Genomic DNA, 19400 nt, shown 5'->3' on the forward strand with positions numbered 1-19400 from the left:
GCAGTCCCCCATGAGAAAATGTTTGTTATTTTAGCATGTAAACGGGGCTAAAGGCACACCTTAAGAAAAATGTGCTTTTCACTACTCTAAAAGTGTATGATTGCAGAAAAAATATATATGTTTGTATTGAACATTGGTGGAGAAGCAGATTTTGTGTGAAAATTTATAAAAGTGGTTTATTTTGTTTAAAAATCTTATAAATCTATGAGGTGGCAAGGGGGCCTTTTACCCCACACATGGGGTAAAAGGCACACCGTACTGATACAAATACATTAGCTAAAATAATATTTAAAATTTAAAATATTATTTTTAATAATGTCTAGGTTCATACTTGTTCAGAAGAATAACTTTAGCAAAGTTTGTATTTTCTGTTATTTTTACAAATAAAATAATTTTGTTCAATAAATATACGGTCATTAAAATATGTTAATATAAAAATATATTTTAAAAATACAGAAACAAAATTATTTTAAAAAGTAAAGATTCTGAAAGCATTGAAGGAGATCCCATAATATTTAATACAGATTTACAGTAGTAACAGTAAGTGATATTTTATTATGATATGATTAATATCATATTTTTTTAAATATGATTGCTTCGTTATAAATATGGGTTTTATCTCTAAGGTGGATACACAATTTGATACATGATATTTATTATCTGAATCTATCCATGTCATGTCAACAAATGGAATAGATAGCCAGCTTTTAATTATCATGTAAATTATTGTGCCTTTTGCCCCAACAGCAGGTACGCTTTTTACCCCAAATATCATACTTTTACATATTCCGTTATTGAAAAATTGTTGCTTTAATTACCTTGAACAAAACTGAAAATCATTAAGACCTTTGTCTGAAAATACAAACATTGATTTAATCGATTCTCATTTGCTACAACATTTAAAAAACATCAAATATTAGATCAAACTACCTCAGAATCAACTTTGCGCTGCTGCCCGCGATCGTGTCAAAAATCAGACAAATTTACACGTGCATTTGAAAAGCGGATGTTTAGGAAAGTGCTATGGCAAGTTTTTGTGACACCTAGTGGTTTAGAGGAAAATAAAATCAAAGGCAACTTTTTCCCCGTTGTACCCAGTACATGGCAAATTTCCTCAAAAAATGAAAAAAAATAAATAAACAAATCTCTCAACTAATGCTGTAAACTATAAAGGAGCAACAGTTGGTACATCATTATAATATTAAAGGTTAAAATTAATTGATTTGTAAGCTATATAAAGAACATAAATAAGTTAATAATAACGTTATAGGCTAATACGTTTTTAATGACTTCATTATGTTTCTACTCATTTTTTAGCCAATATAAACATTTAAATGGTGGCTGTCATGAAACGGATTTATTCAAACATACTTTCAGTATTAAAGCACATGTTAAGTACAAATAGCCTACAAGGGATATGCAATAGTCTATAGTGCATATTTAGCAAAATGCTCCTGTCTAAGTTCATTTTTGTAGCTGACTAACAAGTGTTTGGACACTGTACGGCTTTTCTGAGGTAAATGGGAACGGTAAATGAGACATTTTTTACAATATTTTTTATTGACGTCTTTCCGCAGTTGAAAACTCATTGAGCGATTTACACGAGACATGTCACGGATATTGTTAAGTTGTACTGTATCCTTCAACATACCTTCAGAGGTTCATTTATGTTTATTTCATGTTGTTACAAATAAAGTGGAAGAGATGATCGGTTTGTGCGCTCTGCTTGAACTGATGGCGCTGTCACACAGAATGCCAGGAAAGATCGCAACAGAGACATTACGTATGATCTCACTCCAGTTTATGGGAAAGTAGTCCATTTTCGATTCTTCTGAGGTTCACGGTGATGCTTGCCCTGATTCAACTAACCGCATTGACTGCGCAGATATCAACATCGCAACGGGCTTGTAGGTTGCCAAGTTGAGGTCACAAATGGGTTTGAATTTGTCTGATGTGTTGATTGCCCGAGTAGGATGCGTTTCATATAAGATCTGGCAACATAAAAATAAAATAAGATTTTTATGCGATTATAATTATAACGAGGTTTGGGCCATACAAATTACGGGAGTTTCCCGGGAGAAATAGCAAAACGGGAGGGGGGCGGGAGATGGGTGTGAAATACGGGAGACTCCCGGCAACAACCGGAGTGTTGACAGGTATGCTTGGGAATAAATTGGCCCACTTTTAATATAAAAAAGTATATGTTTAAAGGTGCAGTATGTAAGAATTGTGTCCGCTAGAGGTTGCTAGAAGCCTATTCAAAACAAAGGCGTAGCTTGATGATGGCAAGTTTGGCACGCAGAATTTTGGGACATGTGGTCTTCACCTCAACAGACGCTGCAAAAGAATAGGGATAGGACTCAAGAAGAAATCATGTTCATGGATGTGATTATTAACGTTACCGTAGTATGAAGCAGAGCAGGAGCGAGTGTTGTGGGGCTGAACGAGGAGCTGGAGCGATTGATCAACACACGCCTCACGAGCAGCAGAACTTTTATTATGCCACAGTCGCCGGCGCTGCTTCCGCTTTTCCGTTCATGAGTTTGAGGTAACACAGCTCTGTTTATCATATTAGATACATTTGAGTGTGTTGAAAATGATGTTAGCGTTACTCTGAGCGTTCGCTCGGTGGCTGCTGTGAGACACTGTTACACACTGCAGTAAGATAGATCGATTTTAGAATATCATATTAAATGCTGGATGGCTTGTGTTGATAAATGGCATGCAATTAATTTTAAAATGTATTGTATGATGGAGAAAATGCTGTATTACTGTTACTAAAAATAAAGCTGCATCTGATTATGCTATGTTAGCTACTTGACAAAATAGTGTTTTTCTCTGAGGCATGGTAAAGCATGGTACACACACACACACATACACACACACACACACACACACACACACACACACACACACACACACACACACACACAGTCATAGAGAGAGTAAGAAACATTATTTTATTTCAATAAACCTGTTTTTGAACAATATCATATGGTATGCATGTGGTTTTGCTTCTTTTGTCTAATTGTTACAACCTACCCCAGCATGTGTTACAAAACACGGTGCGTTCCAAACGGGATATATCGCCCTCCGAAGGGCACTTCGGAGTGAAAATGATCATGGCCGCCATGTTGAAGGGTCGTTCCAAAACGAAGTGATCAAAACTGGCCACTTCAAAGGGGCCTTCGGAATGAGGGATTTTGAAGGGTACAACTGATGGACACTTCGGGCCCCCATGATCCTTTGCACAGGGAAGTTCTTTGACGTCACAGAATGGGTACAGGAGGTTAGGAGTTCGATTTTACCTATAAATGTAGCTATGTATAGTATTTTTCTATACTACTGTAATATTTATACGAGTTAGATTTGGTACATTATTATGGACAAAACGACAGTGTACTTCAACAAAAAATACTTTACAGCTCCCTTTATCACTCCATTCAAATGTTAGTACAAAATACATAGACACAATATAGCCTACATGCGATAAACCTAAAATAAATAAATAAATAATCTAACGTTAAACAAAAGGCGCAGCTTGCACAATTTACTCCTCTTTGATTGTCTCGTCAAGATGACGCAGAAGTGCGTTCCAAAAGAAGAGTTTTTTGACCCCTACACCCTTCATCTTTCATCCCTTTGAAGCTCTCACTCCGGAGGGTAAACCCTTTGAAGGGACTAGGGCATAGGGATGAGCCCTTCTGAATGGAACGCAGGGAAAGTCGTCCTGACAACACGAGTAGTCATTTTCAATAAAGTCGCTAAGTGGACGCAAGATGGCGCCAGTGAGTCACGGTTTGTTATACAGCTTCGTTGTTATTGACAGTCATTATCAGAAAATATCAAACTTCGGAATGTTTAAGAATGTCAATTGAAAACTCTACACATGCTGACTGCTATATGTTAAAATATGAGTTTTAAGTAATAAATGGATTAACATCTCTATCTCTCTCTTGGACACACATTAAGAAAGAGAAAAGCTGCATATAATACGAAAAGACTGATAAAACTTAGTGCTAGGTTTAAAGTCTAGGTTTGTTTGTTCATATTTTAGGCTGGCAATCCAAATGAGCCATACAGCTACACCACAGTATAGCTGTGTGAGTTAATGTGACTAACCTTTGTGGATGTGATGTCTCATACAATTTGATGATGTCGGCCAACCCGGAAGTTAGCGGCGCACGGGTTCCCTCGGTTGAAAGCCTATGCATTTTTCCCTTAGACTTTTGGAAAATCGCAGAAAATAAGCTCTGTGTTTAACAAAGGGTTATGACACACGTTTTGTCTATCAAGATCATCTTTACGAGTTAACACAACATTTATAGATTTTGAAGCCTAAATAAAGTCGTCAGATATAAAAGGCTAACAGTAGGCTATAAACGGACTACAGCACACCAAGGTCAAGGATCAAGTCACCACCACCAAGCTTCCTCAAACTTTATATAAAAAACAACTTTATTTAAAAACATGCTCGCTGATTATGATATATGTGCTGTTATGAATACTTATCCACTTTTTCATGAGAAATGCTGTCCAAATGTCCCGTTTTTAATGATGACGTCTAAAGTCCCCGCCAAAGGAAGTAGTCCCTTTTAGCAATTTGTTAGCAACCGGCGATTTTAAGACACAGTAAAAGTTTTTAAAAAATCACAAGCAGGTTATAACTGTGTTTTATGTCATAGATCATAACGTGAAAGTATTTAGAGGCTTTGTTAACCACAGACCTTATTTCAGGCGATTTAGCAAAAATCCATTAAAAAAAACCCAGACTTTACGGCGTTGGAACCAGAAGTCCTAAAATGCTAACTCGCTACAGGGTTTTGCCTACAAAAATGCGTCATCCCTGAGGCACTCTATTCCGTGTATCTAGCCGATCTGACATGATAATAAACACAAACGAAAGAACATGGCACGGTCAGTGACTCATGTTTTATGGGACTCTTATGACATTTCGGAGTTTACGCGCAATACAAGAACATGTAACGTTAATCGATCTACCACGACACGTAAGGAAATATGTGACGCAGATATTATAAAAACATTTAAACACAACGTTTTTAAAATATTCACGAGTATTTTGTGTCGAGTCAAATCTGAAGTCTGTTAAAATGCGACTCGAGTCCGAGTGTCTCTGGTTACCGCCTCATAGCGCGGCTCTATTTCGCGCGCTTGAACGCCATTGGCAGGCGAATTCTTACCCTTTATCATTACATTCAGATTCATGAATCGCAAAGCACTATGCAATATATGCATACTTTCCAGCAATGTTGTTAATGTAGTTTTGTTTCATTAGTAGGACTTCTTTTGTCTTTAACTGCACAACAACAGGTGTTGTTTTTTTTTTTTGTTTTTTTTTTTTTACTGCAATTAGAAGAATGAAAATGTCAGACTGCCAAAGGTTTAGGAATTGTCATTATTACAGGGATAGTATTCCCTTTTTCTTCCAAACATGTGTCCAACTCAGTGGAATCCTGAAATGAACAAGCAATTTGCCCACAAATCAACAGCTACTTCAGCATACCTGATTGTTAATGTTTTGCTAAAGTGCAAGCTGTGACAATAAAATGAGTTGAATTTTCCAGGATTCTCCACAAGATGGCAGAGTTTACAAAGCAAAATATCATATTTAAAAAAAATAGACACAAGACAATGAAAAAAAAAAAAAAAAAAACATCGTTTCATTCAATGACAAAAATCTTCATAATGACTTAGGCTTAATAAAGAGCTATTAAAAGATTTATTACAACATTTTATTAATTTATAATAATTTATACATAACTTTCACAAGTTACAAGTTGACTGCCAACACAATAATTATCACATCCTTTTTCCAAAGTGGACCCAGTAAATAAGAACAAAAAAACCCCATTGTAAAGCTGCCATTTCCTGGCTGAGAATCTAAGAGTAACAAGATGTTCAACTGCAACAACCCAACAGAGACATGGTTAAAACATTGGTCTAATTCTCTTAGAGAATTCAGTCATGCATATAAGCACATAACAACTGTCATACAAATTTATCTTTTAAACAAAAATCAAGTTACTTAAAAGCAGAACGAAATGCTTGTAGAACTACACAGTAGTAAGCCAATAGATTTTAAAAAGAGAAGAGGACGCAAGGTGGTAATAATGAAAGACTTCATCTATTCCTTACTTAGTAACTGTCACTAAGCATAACTTAACTTAATAGTTGAACTTAAAAAGAGTTTTATATCTGTCATTGTTTCTTTTGAAGAGCAGCTACAGTTCCTTATCAGTTGAAGAGTTTTATTCTAAAGACAGAATTGCTTAAAACATTTACACGGGTTGGAAAATAAAGCCTTAGTTAAAGGTTTGTTCATATGATTTCTAAGACATTTGTTGTTGTTGATGTCATGATCCCAAGACAAACATAGTACCAGTAGAGATCACATACAATGATTTCATCATAATGGCATATACAATGCTTCCTTAATTACACTGTAATCAGAAAGACAACTAAAGTGAATGAACTAATGACAATGTTTCTAAGAGTCAGACACCACAAATACAAAGTCAGCCACTTTGTAAATTAGCAGGAAAAAATCACTTATAAAAAAGCATTAAGCTTCTTATCAAAATAAGTCCCTGGAAAGATTTCAGCGTAGTCTATGTCACTAATTTCACCTAAAATGTAACTAATTCAATTTTAATTGCAAAAGAAGCTTGTCATTTCAATTCGAAATGAATAACCTGCAACAAATAAATGGCACATATAGAAGTAAGCATTTGAAAAGTCTGCATTGTGAACAATGCTCTCCTACAATCACTTCCCAAGAAACAATCATTCACGTCTTCCCAATGACTTCCTTTAACATGCCAAAAACATTTCAAACATTCACACAACAACACGTCGCTATTTCTAGAAGACGAACAATCAGTTTAAGATTTGTTTAAAGCTACTGCTAAAATCTGCTGGAACTGCTTGTGTCAAGCACTTAAAACAATGAGCATTAAAAAAAAACGTCACTCTCTTCATGTGCAAAATATAAAGGCAAAGAAATTAAAGTGGCCAATTGTTCTATCTTTACGCCTCTGATAGTGCTTCAGTAAGTCCATTTCCTTTTGCTATGAATCCGGACACATTTGGGCTGTCGTGAATCATTCCGTCTTGATCCTTTGCGTTTAACTCAATAAATACACCACAAATGAAAAAAAAAAAAAAAAAAAAAAACATAAAACAATCGGTACAATTTCTGCATAACCTCCCATGGGCTTTCCCAACTACTGTACTCACTCTTTGTAAAAATGCGCTGGATTAAAAAGAGCTCAAATGAATACAGAGGGGAGACAAGACCGGAATATTCCAGGGAACATTTCGTATCCCCCTCATGGCTGCCAGGAATCAAAGTGACCAACCAGAGGCCTGATCAGCTTCCTGAAGATTGGGTGTGAGAGGAAGAAGCCCCGCCCACTTGCGGCGACTCTTCCTCTTCTGTGCTGTGGTCTGCTGTGGGCCCCAGAGCGGGGCCGGATGCGAGTGCCGCTGTGGTTGCTGTGGATGAGCTGACGCCGTTGGATGTGCTGATGGAACTGTGCTGGATGGCCTCGTTCTGTGGGCTGCTGGGAACAGACATCTCCCCACAGCTGTCCTCCTTATCCAGCTCTGAAACACAAAGCCACAGAAGACATCAGCGACTGAGACTCTAACAAGACAACGCAGACATCAGCAGCTTTTAACTGCTTTCACACACAATGCAGCTGTTAAATAGTGTAGTGGACATAAATATGTGGGGGAAAATATCATACTAAAAATAATGCTGTGTGTATAGCATGCACAGTATGTAAATGTTCTGTGTTTCACGGAATACCCGGATGACCAAATACATTTTAAGTGCAGTACACAACCAGAGCACACCGTGTGGGACATGATATCCCTCAATGCAAAGTGCTTGACTTGACCTTCCAGTATTGATGAATGAAACAAAGTGATATAGAAAATTATTTAAAAAAATTAATAAAAATAAAAAATATGTAATTAACAGTGTTGGGGAAAGTTACTTTTAAAAGTAATGTGTTACAATATTGCATTATCTAAAAATTAACTAGTTGCATTAGTTACTTTTTATGGACAGTAATGTGTTATGTTATTTTTGCATTACTTTTCTCATCTGGGCTGGGCTTGCTTGTTTGTTTTTTAATAACAAAAAAGTTCAATTTTTAGCAACCCTTTCACACCAAAAGTGAAAAAAGAAAAGAAAAAAAAAAATCACGCCTGTACAGTAGAAGGTGCACTGTAAACCCGAACAGTACTACTAACTTAAAAAGATTGAGTACGCTGCAATTAAAGTCTGTTAAATCATTGATGCAACTTAAAACAATTACATTTTCTGATTGAGGAGTTTAGTTTTATTTTTGTGTAGCTCAATATTTTTAAGTTTACTGAGCGATATAAAGTGAGTAGCTTCGTTGCTGACGTTAACAGAAGAGTCCAATCAACATTAAACTGAGTTGTGGCAGATTTCAAGTTCCCAGCATGCTTTGTGTCACACTCTGTAAGGGAGAATAAATGTTGAAATTGAGTGTTATTTTTTGTGTTTTTTTCACTAAATTAATAGAGAGGAAGATGTGTTATTGTTTAATGTTCCGTTATTTTGGTATTTAAAGGTGTTTCTGTGATGTTGAAGTTTTGGGGTTACCATCGTGGTGAAGAGTAGTGTCTGTGGATAGGTCAAGTATGGGCTGTGAAACATCAAGGCTATAAATACTGCACGCTGATTAACAGTTCATGCAAGTAAATAGTGATAGTCTCTTTGATGGTTACATTAGCGCATGCTGGTGCTAACTAACACTGTAAAGATTAGTGTTCGTTTATTCAATATTTCAATTGTAATTACCGAATTTGTGTAGTATAAAATAATGTTTTTTAGGTTCTACTAAAATAATCTTTGAGTTGTTTACTTAAATGTTTTGAGTATTCTGAACTTGTTGGGTTTTACAACTACTGCATCAAAATAATTGAAAAATAAGAAACATTACGTATGGTAAACAATAGTTTTAAGTACAGTGGACTTAAACATTAAATAAAATTTAAAAATTTCAGTTTGACTTAATTGTTATTTATATTTATTCTTTACTTATTACGTCAACTTACAGAGTATTGCATATTTGACATATTTCTGGCAAATTAGTACTCGATCTTGAACTTTCAATACATTTGAGTTGCTTTACTTAAATTGTTTGAGGTAATCTGTGTCTACAATAATTTTGAGTACTCTGAACTTATCGGGTTTTACCGTGTGCAGCTCAAACAAACCTTTCAGCTGTGCTGCCATTCTGTATCGCAGAAGAATAGGATGCAAGAGAATAAAATAACACACTTACAAAAAAAAAAAATAAACAAATGTGATGTTCATCTAAAGTCATTTTTGCTTATTAGTATGGTTAAATTGGATCATTGAAGGTCAGCAGCAAAGACATTGGTTAATAAAGTGAGATTAAATAAAGTATATTCGTATTATGTATATTTAATTATAATAGGTTTTCGTAATATTATGAATTTGCATTTCATTGTTTTTATTCATTTTGAGGAATACTGAATATGTTTGTGTGAGATGAGTTTTTGTGATATTTTTCTCAACATGGGGACAGTCAATACATGAAAAAACAAAGCAACTTGCATTATTTACTTGAAAAAGTAACTCAGATATGTGTTGTAAATTTAAATGTAATGCATTATTTTACTATTTTTTTGAAAAAGTAATCTGATTACGTAACTCATGTTACTTGTAATGCGTTACCCCAACACTGGTAATTAATTCCTGTGATCAAAGCTGAATTTTCAGCATCATTACTACAGTTTTCAGTGTCACATGATCCTTCAGAAATCATTCTAATATGATGATTTGATGCTCAAGAAACACTTCTGATTATTATCAATTTAGAAAACAGTGCTGCTTCATATTTGTGTGGAAACCGTGATACATTTTTTCAGAATTCTTTGAAATATAAAGTATGAAAGTTAATTTTGAAATATTTTTGAACATGTCTTTACTGTCACTTTTGATCCGTTTAATGCATCCTTAACATAGTGGATAGTTTCTTTCTGTCCCACTGTAAAGATGTGAAAGCAACTGACTCTTAGATTAAAAACATCAGTGTGAAATCTGTTTCCCAACCATCTGTGTGCAACACATGATTCACATCAGGGTTTCAACACCTCTCAACACCAGCATCATGTGCTGTTTGACCGCAGTATGAAAAGAGTTGCAGAAAGCATCACAAAAGGGCAATTTGGTAGCAAGAAAATGGCAAGTGTGCATAATAAATCTATGACATTGCATGCATATTTTTTTTTTTCTTCTGCCTTCAACATTGTGTTATATACAACTGATTGTACGTCGATATGCACAGGACTGGACTTCTTCATTTCTTTGCTTTTCCGATATACACATAATGATATACTGTGTGAATTGTAATCACTGGCTGTGCACTGGAAGGTCAGCAAAAGGAGTGTCACAATATACCAGTATTGAAAAATGAAATATTTATATCATATTATTACTACACATAGTAGTCTAACGGCAGTAACTATCTAGTTGACACTCCAACATAGTAGGTGGCGCTACTGCAGCTTAACGTAGCCTGCCACTTGTCGTAAAACAGAGAAAAAAAAAAAAAAAAAAAAAAAAAAAGACAACGCAGTGTGCAGCTAGTACTGCTGCACATAATCATGCCAAAGAAGATGACAGATGAAAGAGAGATACTCTACTCCAGGGATGGGAAGCTTTATTCCTGGAGGCCTGTCCTGCTCCGACCCTAATCAAACACCCCTGAACAAGCTAATCAATGTCTTCAGGACTACTAGAAAATTACAGGCAGGTGAGTTTTTAACAAGGTTGGAGCTAGATTCTGCAGGACAATGTTTCCGCACAAGTGTGGGAGTTTTTTGTTTTTATTCTGTTCAAAAAGACAGTGGCTGTATCCAAAATCACATACTTCCCTACTATATAGTAGGCGAGTGTGAGAAAAAAAGTATGTCTGAATTCACAGCACTCATAAAAGAGAAGGCAAAAAGTACCCAGATGATCTAATACTTCCTGTGAAATTCTGAAATGTGCATACGATGGACACTGACGCAACGCAACTGACGCTGGTAGGTCACATGATAAGGACAACATGGCAAATGAAGTACATCCAGATTTCATTCACACTACACACATTCATACTATATAGAACACTTTTTTAGCGGTCGTAAAATAAATACTAGTTCAAAATAATACCTAATCAAGAGAGTATGTGATTTCGGATGCAGCCAGTGTGTTAGATGCCCTAGCCTGCAGGAAGTGAAGATCAACAGTCAGTTCTTTTTGTACAGTTATGATTACAAACTTTCTTTACGCCTCCATACACTCGTATTTTGAGTGGCCAAAAGAGAGAAAACACTGAAAGTATGGTGCCATCGTTGCCTTAGCCTCACCTGACCTGTAATCACCATTTGACTGATCACTCTTGAGCTGTAGTGTTGACGTCTAGCATCAGACACTAACTGCCTATGCTAAATAGCCAAATCTTAATCCCCGATCGATGACGAAGGGAGAAAGCTCAGTTCTGACCTCGCAAACATCTAAAGTTCTTTCTCACCGGATGAGTGGCTGGCATGATTGCGATTAAAGACTTTCCCAGTCCAATGCTTTGTCTTTTATTAATCCCTGTGCTTGCTTTGTAACCTTTAATTAAAGTTACAATGTCATTTTAAACCAACATCATCAGGGTATATTAGAGGCTGTAGCGTGTGGCCAGACTCTCGCACCCCTCCCTACGATCCCCTTCTTTCCTGCCAACTACTGCAGCGACAGATAATTACTGCACCTGATTTTAATGATACACACACAGGAGAGCGGCAGAGATGCGCGGTCCAAATGCCACCAGCTGTTCTGCAGTTGCATTGAATTAATTGGCTCCTGATGAGGAAGGGAATGAAAAAAGGCCTGCTCACGCTCTCTCTCTCGCTCTGACTCGAAAAGAAATGCAGACTACCATGATAATTAATATAGCTAATGAAGCAAGCACCGCTGAAATGGCACTTGGTAATTAATGCGGGGGTATTGGATTGTGTGTGCGGTTCTGATCCGGCGTGAAGTGTCTGAATTGACTGGGCTCCGGATTGAGTGACTCTCTACACGTGCACGCCATGGGGTTGTAAATACCCTCACCGGTTTGGTGCATGTAGGGTTGAACTCAGAAAACAGAGTTGGGTTTTCTCCTCTCTTCGGCTATGTGTTCAGACATATGTAATTACTCCTAATGGTATTAAGCAGGAGGAAAGGGGGTGATATATTATCATACACAACGTTACATGCTCCTGAGACCGCTCCGCGCTCACCTCCTCTCGGATCATCTCCGCTGTGAGCAGATGGGGCTTGTGCAATGCCAAACGGAGGCATGGCCTGGCCTGTTTGCAGGGCAGCCTGGGTAATTTTCCCCCACCTGCTACCAGGGCAGCACTGCCTGAGAGATTAAGGCCAGAAACATACTTTACTTAAGTATGCAATCACAAATGAAAATGCTTGGCCAAGCGAGATCTCGTCGGCCATACTTTACACCTGTCCTAACCAGGCACAATGCGATTTTCAATATATTTCAGGCCTAACAGACTGTAATGGAGCGAACAAGACGGGAGCGTTCAGGTGACCGAATGTGAGCACAGGAAACCTGCACTGACGTTTGCACTTTTTCACCATATTAAGACCGTTCTTTGACAGGTGATGACCATCTGCTGCTTCTCCATCCTGCAATGAATGTGGCACAAACCAACGTTGTTTACAAACCCGGCAAAGACAGAACGATGCTCTTCTCTGAGCCTCATTTGCACAGGTGACTAATATATGACCCCTCACTGCATTCAGTGACATCGGCAACATAAACAGGATTGAGGAATGGCTTCGATCATCTCCATACTCTCCTCTACCTTGCAAAGACCTACCAATGCCTGCAAATGAACCAGCTCCCAGACAAGCCAATCTCACCCGACAGCCATCCCGCTCATAATATGCATGAGACCTGTCAGTCAAGCTGCTTAACAATGCCGTCGCATAATGAACTGCGAGGCTGCAGCGGCGCATCCCAGTTGCGAAACTGCGCTTCTGTCAGACTCTCCGCTATAATACACTCATTTTGGAGGCAATCATTGTCAATACAAGTCAGCTCTGGGTTACAAAATGAGCCACAGGCACACACAAAGCCAACGACGTATCGCCAAGGTGTGAAATCCAAGTGTTGAAAGTTATGTACAGAAAAGTGCTTACATACTAGCAGGCAGCCGTTAGGCTTTAGTGTCTGTTGAAGCCCGCAGAAGTGCTGCCAGCAAAGCGTACATCAGCGCAGTCACTCCCACAACCGCTTCTCCGTCCCTCTGACAACAGCTAATTGATATGAAGTGGCTGCATATGGCAGACGAGCCGCAGATATGCACATTTCACAAGGTGTCATTAAAGCATAACGGCCAAAGATGGGTGTAAACAAAAGCAGCCCTCGGTTTCTGAATGCCTCTTTATCACTCATCTTAAAGAGGACAGCGCCACATACAGTGGGGATCATTTTGTTAGCGAACATCTCTGTTGTGCAAATATATGAGTCCTCGGCATTCTGTGGTAATAATGGGACGAGATGAATCTGTGTTATTTCACACTCAGGGCTAGTTCATTTTCCACTCTTCACATTTCATCGAAAACCCCACAGAACACTCATTAGGAATAAAACTCATCTGTTATAGTCAAAAAAAAAAAAAAAAGTATAAAAGTAAAAAAAAAAAAAGCAGGACAACCCATAACGCAGAGCTGGCAGTCCAGAGATTTTTAAAGAAAGAAAAGGCATCAGTGAGATTAGATCTGAGATTGGGCAAAATTTAACGACTCTGAGATTGTGGCCTTGTGAATGAACTCTCAGGATCGAGATTGGCTCTTTTGACATAGGCCAGTTAGCTTCCATCTAGGCCAGTATTTCCCAACCCAACTATTTTAGACAGGCATTTTCATTAGTGATTCGGGCAACAAATGCCAGCTCGTGGTCCTTTCTCTCTCTGCCTACCTTCAGTCTAATCTAACCAGGGTGCAATTTGTAGGGAGGATGGACCTTCTGGTCTATGTATCCCTGCCTCTGTCGATAAAAAAAAATATCCTCCCCGGGTGATGCTACTCCACAAACCACCAACAGAGCATATAAAATACCAAAAACAAAAATCTTTTTTTAAAACATCGCCAAGTAAAACACTGCGTTTATATCATAGATTGTAAACAAAGATGGACGACGCGACGCCGCTTCCTTCCATTGTATTGAACTGAAGCCAAAATGGGCCGATGAATGGGCGCTGACACGTTACGTAATACGTCAAAAAAAAAAAAAAGTTTGGAGCCTGGGCATGCGCAGAAGGAATCGTCAGTGGAGCCCGGAGGCGGAGTCGCGGTATCAAACTTCTGCCCAGACGACTGCGTCATCATTCATGTATTTTAAATAGACTATAAAATTATATACAATTTAAAATTCTACCTATAAAATAATAGGCTATTCTGTTTCTAGAGCAATAATATTTTTGAAACAGCAAATTCAGTAGACAAACTCAATATAATATGCCACTAGAAACAACTCTAAAATGTCAGAAACGGTCCTGCCATTTCAAATAAAGTTAAACTAACGTTACAGGAGATTGATTGATGTAATTAGAGTAGGCTATCATTAGTTTTGTCCTGCTAATTATTATTTTATACCCATAAAAATAATAAGTACCTGCCAGATAACGATCACCTACTTTTTCCCGACATGGTTAACATTAGGTGTGTTATCTTAACTAATAACATTTATTAATTAGCTTATAACACCCATATTTAATGTTACAGAAAAAGGTTCAGTGATCCGTCAGATCCTGTAGGTCGGTTAGTACAGTTTACTGCTGAACAACTCATTTTGTTGGTGTTCGAAAATTAATAGTTAATTAATACATCTTCAATCTCCCCTCAAAGCTCCGACAGTCCTCAGACAAGCTGTCAATCAACTTCGAATCATGACGACACGCCCCGTTTTTATAGCATCAAATCAAACTTAGGTTTACTTGATTATCCATACATAATATTTTCAGAAAAATCATGTTAAAATGTAAGTATCAAATACATTTGATACATCAGGCTTTTGAGAAACGTTTATTTGTTCATCTCAATCAGCATTGTTTTGCATTGCATTATATGTCTTGCCCCCACAATAAAATTTTTTATTGGGAAACATAGTGAAAACTGATATTTATAAGCATTTTATGCTAGTTGCCTGTTATACTGTTATATGATCTTATTGATTTACATAAGCAATCAGAATTTCATATTACTCTTTGGCGATAATAAATATCAGCAACTGCAACAAATTGCATATTTTTGCTCAGTCTGGGCCTCCGAATAAAACTAAGGTGTTTTTTCCTTCGTATTCTCACTATATCATACTATATAAGCCATAAAAGCCTAATGTATCAAATAAAAAAATAAATAAAAAAACATGGAAAATTTATTTTTTAAGATTTTTAGGAGGTTAAAAAAACAAACAAAAAAATAATTTAATAATATGTCAGGCTTTACAGGGTTAAGAAACATGTTCAATGTTAATTTCATGTTGTCTCTGATACAAATAATCTAAATATAAACACATTTTATGGCTGTTATGATCAATAAGTGCTAAATCTAAATCTCAAAGCAGGCACTGGAGTCTGATGACCAAACAAATAGATATTCAGTGTGACTCTGGTGTGGTTTGGTCATGTGGTACTCACGGTGGTATCCTGATTTCTTCTGCAGGAGTGTCACAGGACAGTCTTTATGAGCCAGTAAAAGCTGTTTCAGCTGGGCCACCTCACTACGCAGAAGAGTCACCTCATTCTGGACACAGAGAAAGAAGCATGTTACCCATCAAGATGAGCAGATTAGTCAGGAATCAACAGAAAAGATCATTAGCTCGTCTTCATTTAAGCTTTTTTGGGACACAATTATAGCTGCTTAATGGCAGAGTCCCAGGAGAGAGAAACACAGAGAGAGCTCTCCCCTCCCTCAGCGAAACACTGTCGCCCATTCTGGTGAGATTTACTCTCGTCTGCCGTTACGACTCCCACGGGGCTGTGCTGTTCTGCATGCGCTAAAGACAGGCTGTTTAACAGCGAAGGTGACTTTAGCAGGATTTACAGAGAGCCGAACGGGTGCGGAAGAAGGGCACGAGAGCGCAGATTTAAACACTTTCTCTGTTCCTCAGCAACACGGCCGACATTTAATGCAGCAGTCTAAAAGCGTGCCAGTTTATTTCATTCCATCTGTTTTATCTTGGCAGTGCTGGCATGGTGTGCAGAGGAGAAGCAGATTTAAACACAGCTGCTCCAACACTGTGGCAATGTTCACTACAAACTGCCATCTTCCATTACGACCACAAAGTAGGCCTCTCTCTCTCTCCTTCTCTTCTCTGTCTCCCACATCACATCAAAATGCACCCAAGACTACAATATTCAGTCATTCAGTATGGGCATGCTGACCACAGCAGGCTATTATTATTAGTTACTTGAAAATAATTCATAAGGCTCAGGAACAGCACCATTCTCAATGCTGATCCTAAAATAAGACGGGCCCATTGATGATGGACCGATATGGGTGTTCAATTGCCATGTTGATATTTAACAGAGCGGTGTTTTCTGTAAATATTAACTAATGAATAGTAAACTGCCTAGCCCTCTAGAATGTGATTGGTAATTTTGTGGTCAAATATTCTATAATGCCGCTAAAGTTTACGTTTAACCGTTGTTTCAGACGAATTATTTCCTACATAGCTGTGCTAATTTCATGTCTCTCTGTGCATTTTTCTTCTCATATAATAAGTGTTTTTTGTAGATATATTTATTTGGTGAGTAGATGCATTTGTATTTTTTGTGCTTCTGCTTATAATTTGTTCTTGTTTACTTGATATTAAGTTTAAATCAAGCTTTCTTGTGTCGTGTGTAAACTCATATGTAACAATTGTAACCCCACTGCAAAAACACAAATACACTTAGTGAGCAAATAACATGAGGTGAGATAAATGTTATTTAATTTCATAATATTGGTATCGAAAAAAGTATCGTGCAGGAACCATTATCGAAGTCAATGTATTGGTATTGATAACTTTTAAACAATACCCAGCCCTAATAATAAGTGTTTTTTGTAGATTTATTTATTTGGTGAGTAGATGTATAAGCAGGATAATGCATATCACAAAATAAACCTTGACAGGGTAATCACGACCCTGATTGACTAAACATAAAACTCTACGCCAAAAAGAAATTGATACTTGAGAGTAAAGACATTTATAATGTTACAAAAGAGTCCATTAAAAAATGCTGTTCTTTGGAATTTAAAAATCGGTTTCAACAAAAATATGAAGCAGCACAACCGTTTTCAACATTGATAATAATCGGAAATTGTTTTTGAGCATCAAATCATCATATTAGAATGATTTCTGAAGGATCATGTGACACTGAAGACTGGAGTAATGATGCTGAAAATTCAGCTTTGGTCACAGGAATAAATTACATTGTAACATATAAACAGCTATTTCACAATATTACCGTTTTACAGTGTTTTTGATCAAATAAACGCAGCCTTGGGGAGCAGAAGAGACTTCTTTCAAAAACATAAAAAAATCTTGCCGACACCAAACTTTTGAACTGTAGTGTACATAAAATAGATGTCACCAAGTTAAGATTTAATTAAAAAAATACTTAGTTTGAAATATCTGAAAAAATGCACACTCAGGTACAAACATATTTTAACTGGCCAGGAAAACTACCAAACACTGTAATATGTTGCTCCGTAGCTATCAGAAACACTAATTTAACAAGTTTGGGAAGTTGAAAATATTTTGCTACCAGGTATTTTACCACACGACCAGTGAACTTTCAATGACACGAATATCTAAAGTGACATATGGCTTCAGAAACAGTCCTCCCATTCTGCTTTTAAACAAAAAAAAAAAAAACATCAAATGAAATGTATAAAATCTGATGAATCTCAATTGTCCCTTCAGACGTGAAGCGGTAAGATCAGGCCCGTTCAGGCCATTAAAGTGTTTAATGCTTTCACAGACCGGCTGCATCCATAAAGACAGCACAGGGGGGATGTTTGGCTCGAGTGTTGCCGTGCGCTGGTCCGCAAACCCTGACACCTCGTTAAAAAGCCAGTTAAGGATGATGTTAACGTAATTGAGCATCATTAGAGCTCTACGCTCCGATCAGCTGGGCCAACGGGGCAGAGAGGGACAATTACACCAGCCCATCAGCACTGATAAATGTGCTCGTATTAAACACCTTCTCTCCTATGAAACATACTGTCACGCTCGTTTTCAGAGCCCCAAACATTCTGTTATACACCCAACACCCTTCTTCGGCTCTCCATCTGTTTCATGTTAGTTTATTCGTTCATATAACCCACAAATTAATCGCCCTTCCCCCACCCCTCCGCGAAAGCATTGCGCTTTGTTTAAATGGACAAATAAAAAAGACAGCGCGCAAATAAACAGTGGCACATCTCATTAAATTGTCTGGAACGTGCCGGCGCCGAGCCACACTCTCCGTTATCAGCGGAGACAACGGTTACGTGAACTGTTTCGAACTTGTCAGTGGCGGATCCTAATTGCCTGCTACAAAACGGGGGTTGAGAAAGAGACGGCTTTCCCTGAGAGAGTTCCAGGGCAGCTCACAAACGCTCCGACAGAACAGACGACACGCTTGTGTGCCGATGACATCTGGAGGAAACGTCTTTATTGACAGGGCCATATCGATGCAGGAGACTCGAACAATCACGCCGTGGCTGTCATGCAAACACACTTCTTAATTTACATTAATGACTTCATCACCATCTTTGTCTGGCTCTCAAACGCACACATTAATACACTCGAAGAGAGTCTGGAGTGAGTTGTGTGTGTGTGTGTGTACCTGTAGCTGTCCGTTCACGGTGCTCAAGTCTTCTGCTTTTTTCTCCAGACTCTGCACCCAGACTTTCCTCTTTTGCCTGCAGCGAGACGCGGCGGCTCTGTTCCTTTCCAGAAACTTCCGTCTTTTCTCGTCGGGGTCCTCGCTGGTGGTTCTCCGCCGCCGCCCACCTGTAGTGGTTGTGTGCTGGGCTGGAGGGGCGGGAGACACCTACACAGGCCGACAATCAAACATACAAACACAAAACAATTAGGACTTTTTAGTGGTATTTTTATCATATGTTCAATCAAAAGCTGCACCTGCCAAAGGTTGATGGAAAAAAAAAGAAAACATACCAGCCATACATTGCATTTGATAAGATGTTTTTAAAATATTAATAACATGTTTTACATATATGGGTTGTTTGACAAAGGAATTATTGGTAACACTGTACAATAAGGTACAATGATACCCAACGT

General features: G+C 37.8%; 1 protein-coding gene across 3 annotated transcripts in view; it reads right to left on the reverse strand.

Moving 5' to 3' along the window:
* Positions 1-5731: 5731 nt before the first annotated feature.
* Positions 5732-19400, reverse strand: part of atf2 (activating transcription factor 2) — a 30615-nt gene continuing 16946 nt past the window's right edge. For all 3 annotated transcript variants that reach the window (XM_048192817.1, XM_048192815.1, XM_048192816.1), the window contains 3 exons: positions 18946-19152; positions 15769-15874; positions 5732-7626 (listed from right to left, as the gene is read on the reverse strand). In XM_048192817.1, coding sequence (XP_048048774.1) covers positions 7391-7626; positions 15769-15874; positions 18946-19152 — 549 coding nt within the window. In that variant the 3' untranslated portion in view covers positions 5732-7390. The remainder of the gene's footprint in view (positions 7627-15768; positions 15875-18945; positions 19153-19400) is intronic.

The sequence above is a fragment of the Megalobrama amblycephala genome, linkage group LG6 (genome assembly GCF_018812025.1).
Source record: "Megalobrama amblycephala isolate DHTTF-2021 linkage group LG6, ASM1881202v1, whole genome shotgun sequence".
Classification (NCBI taxonomy): domain Eukaryota; kingdom Metazoa; phylum Chordata; class Actinopteri; order Cypriniformes; family Xenocyprididae; genus Megalobrama; species Megalobrama amblycephala.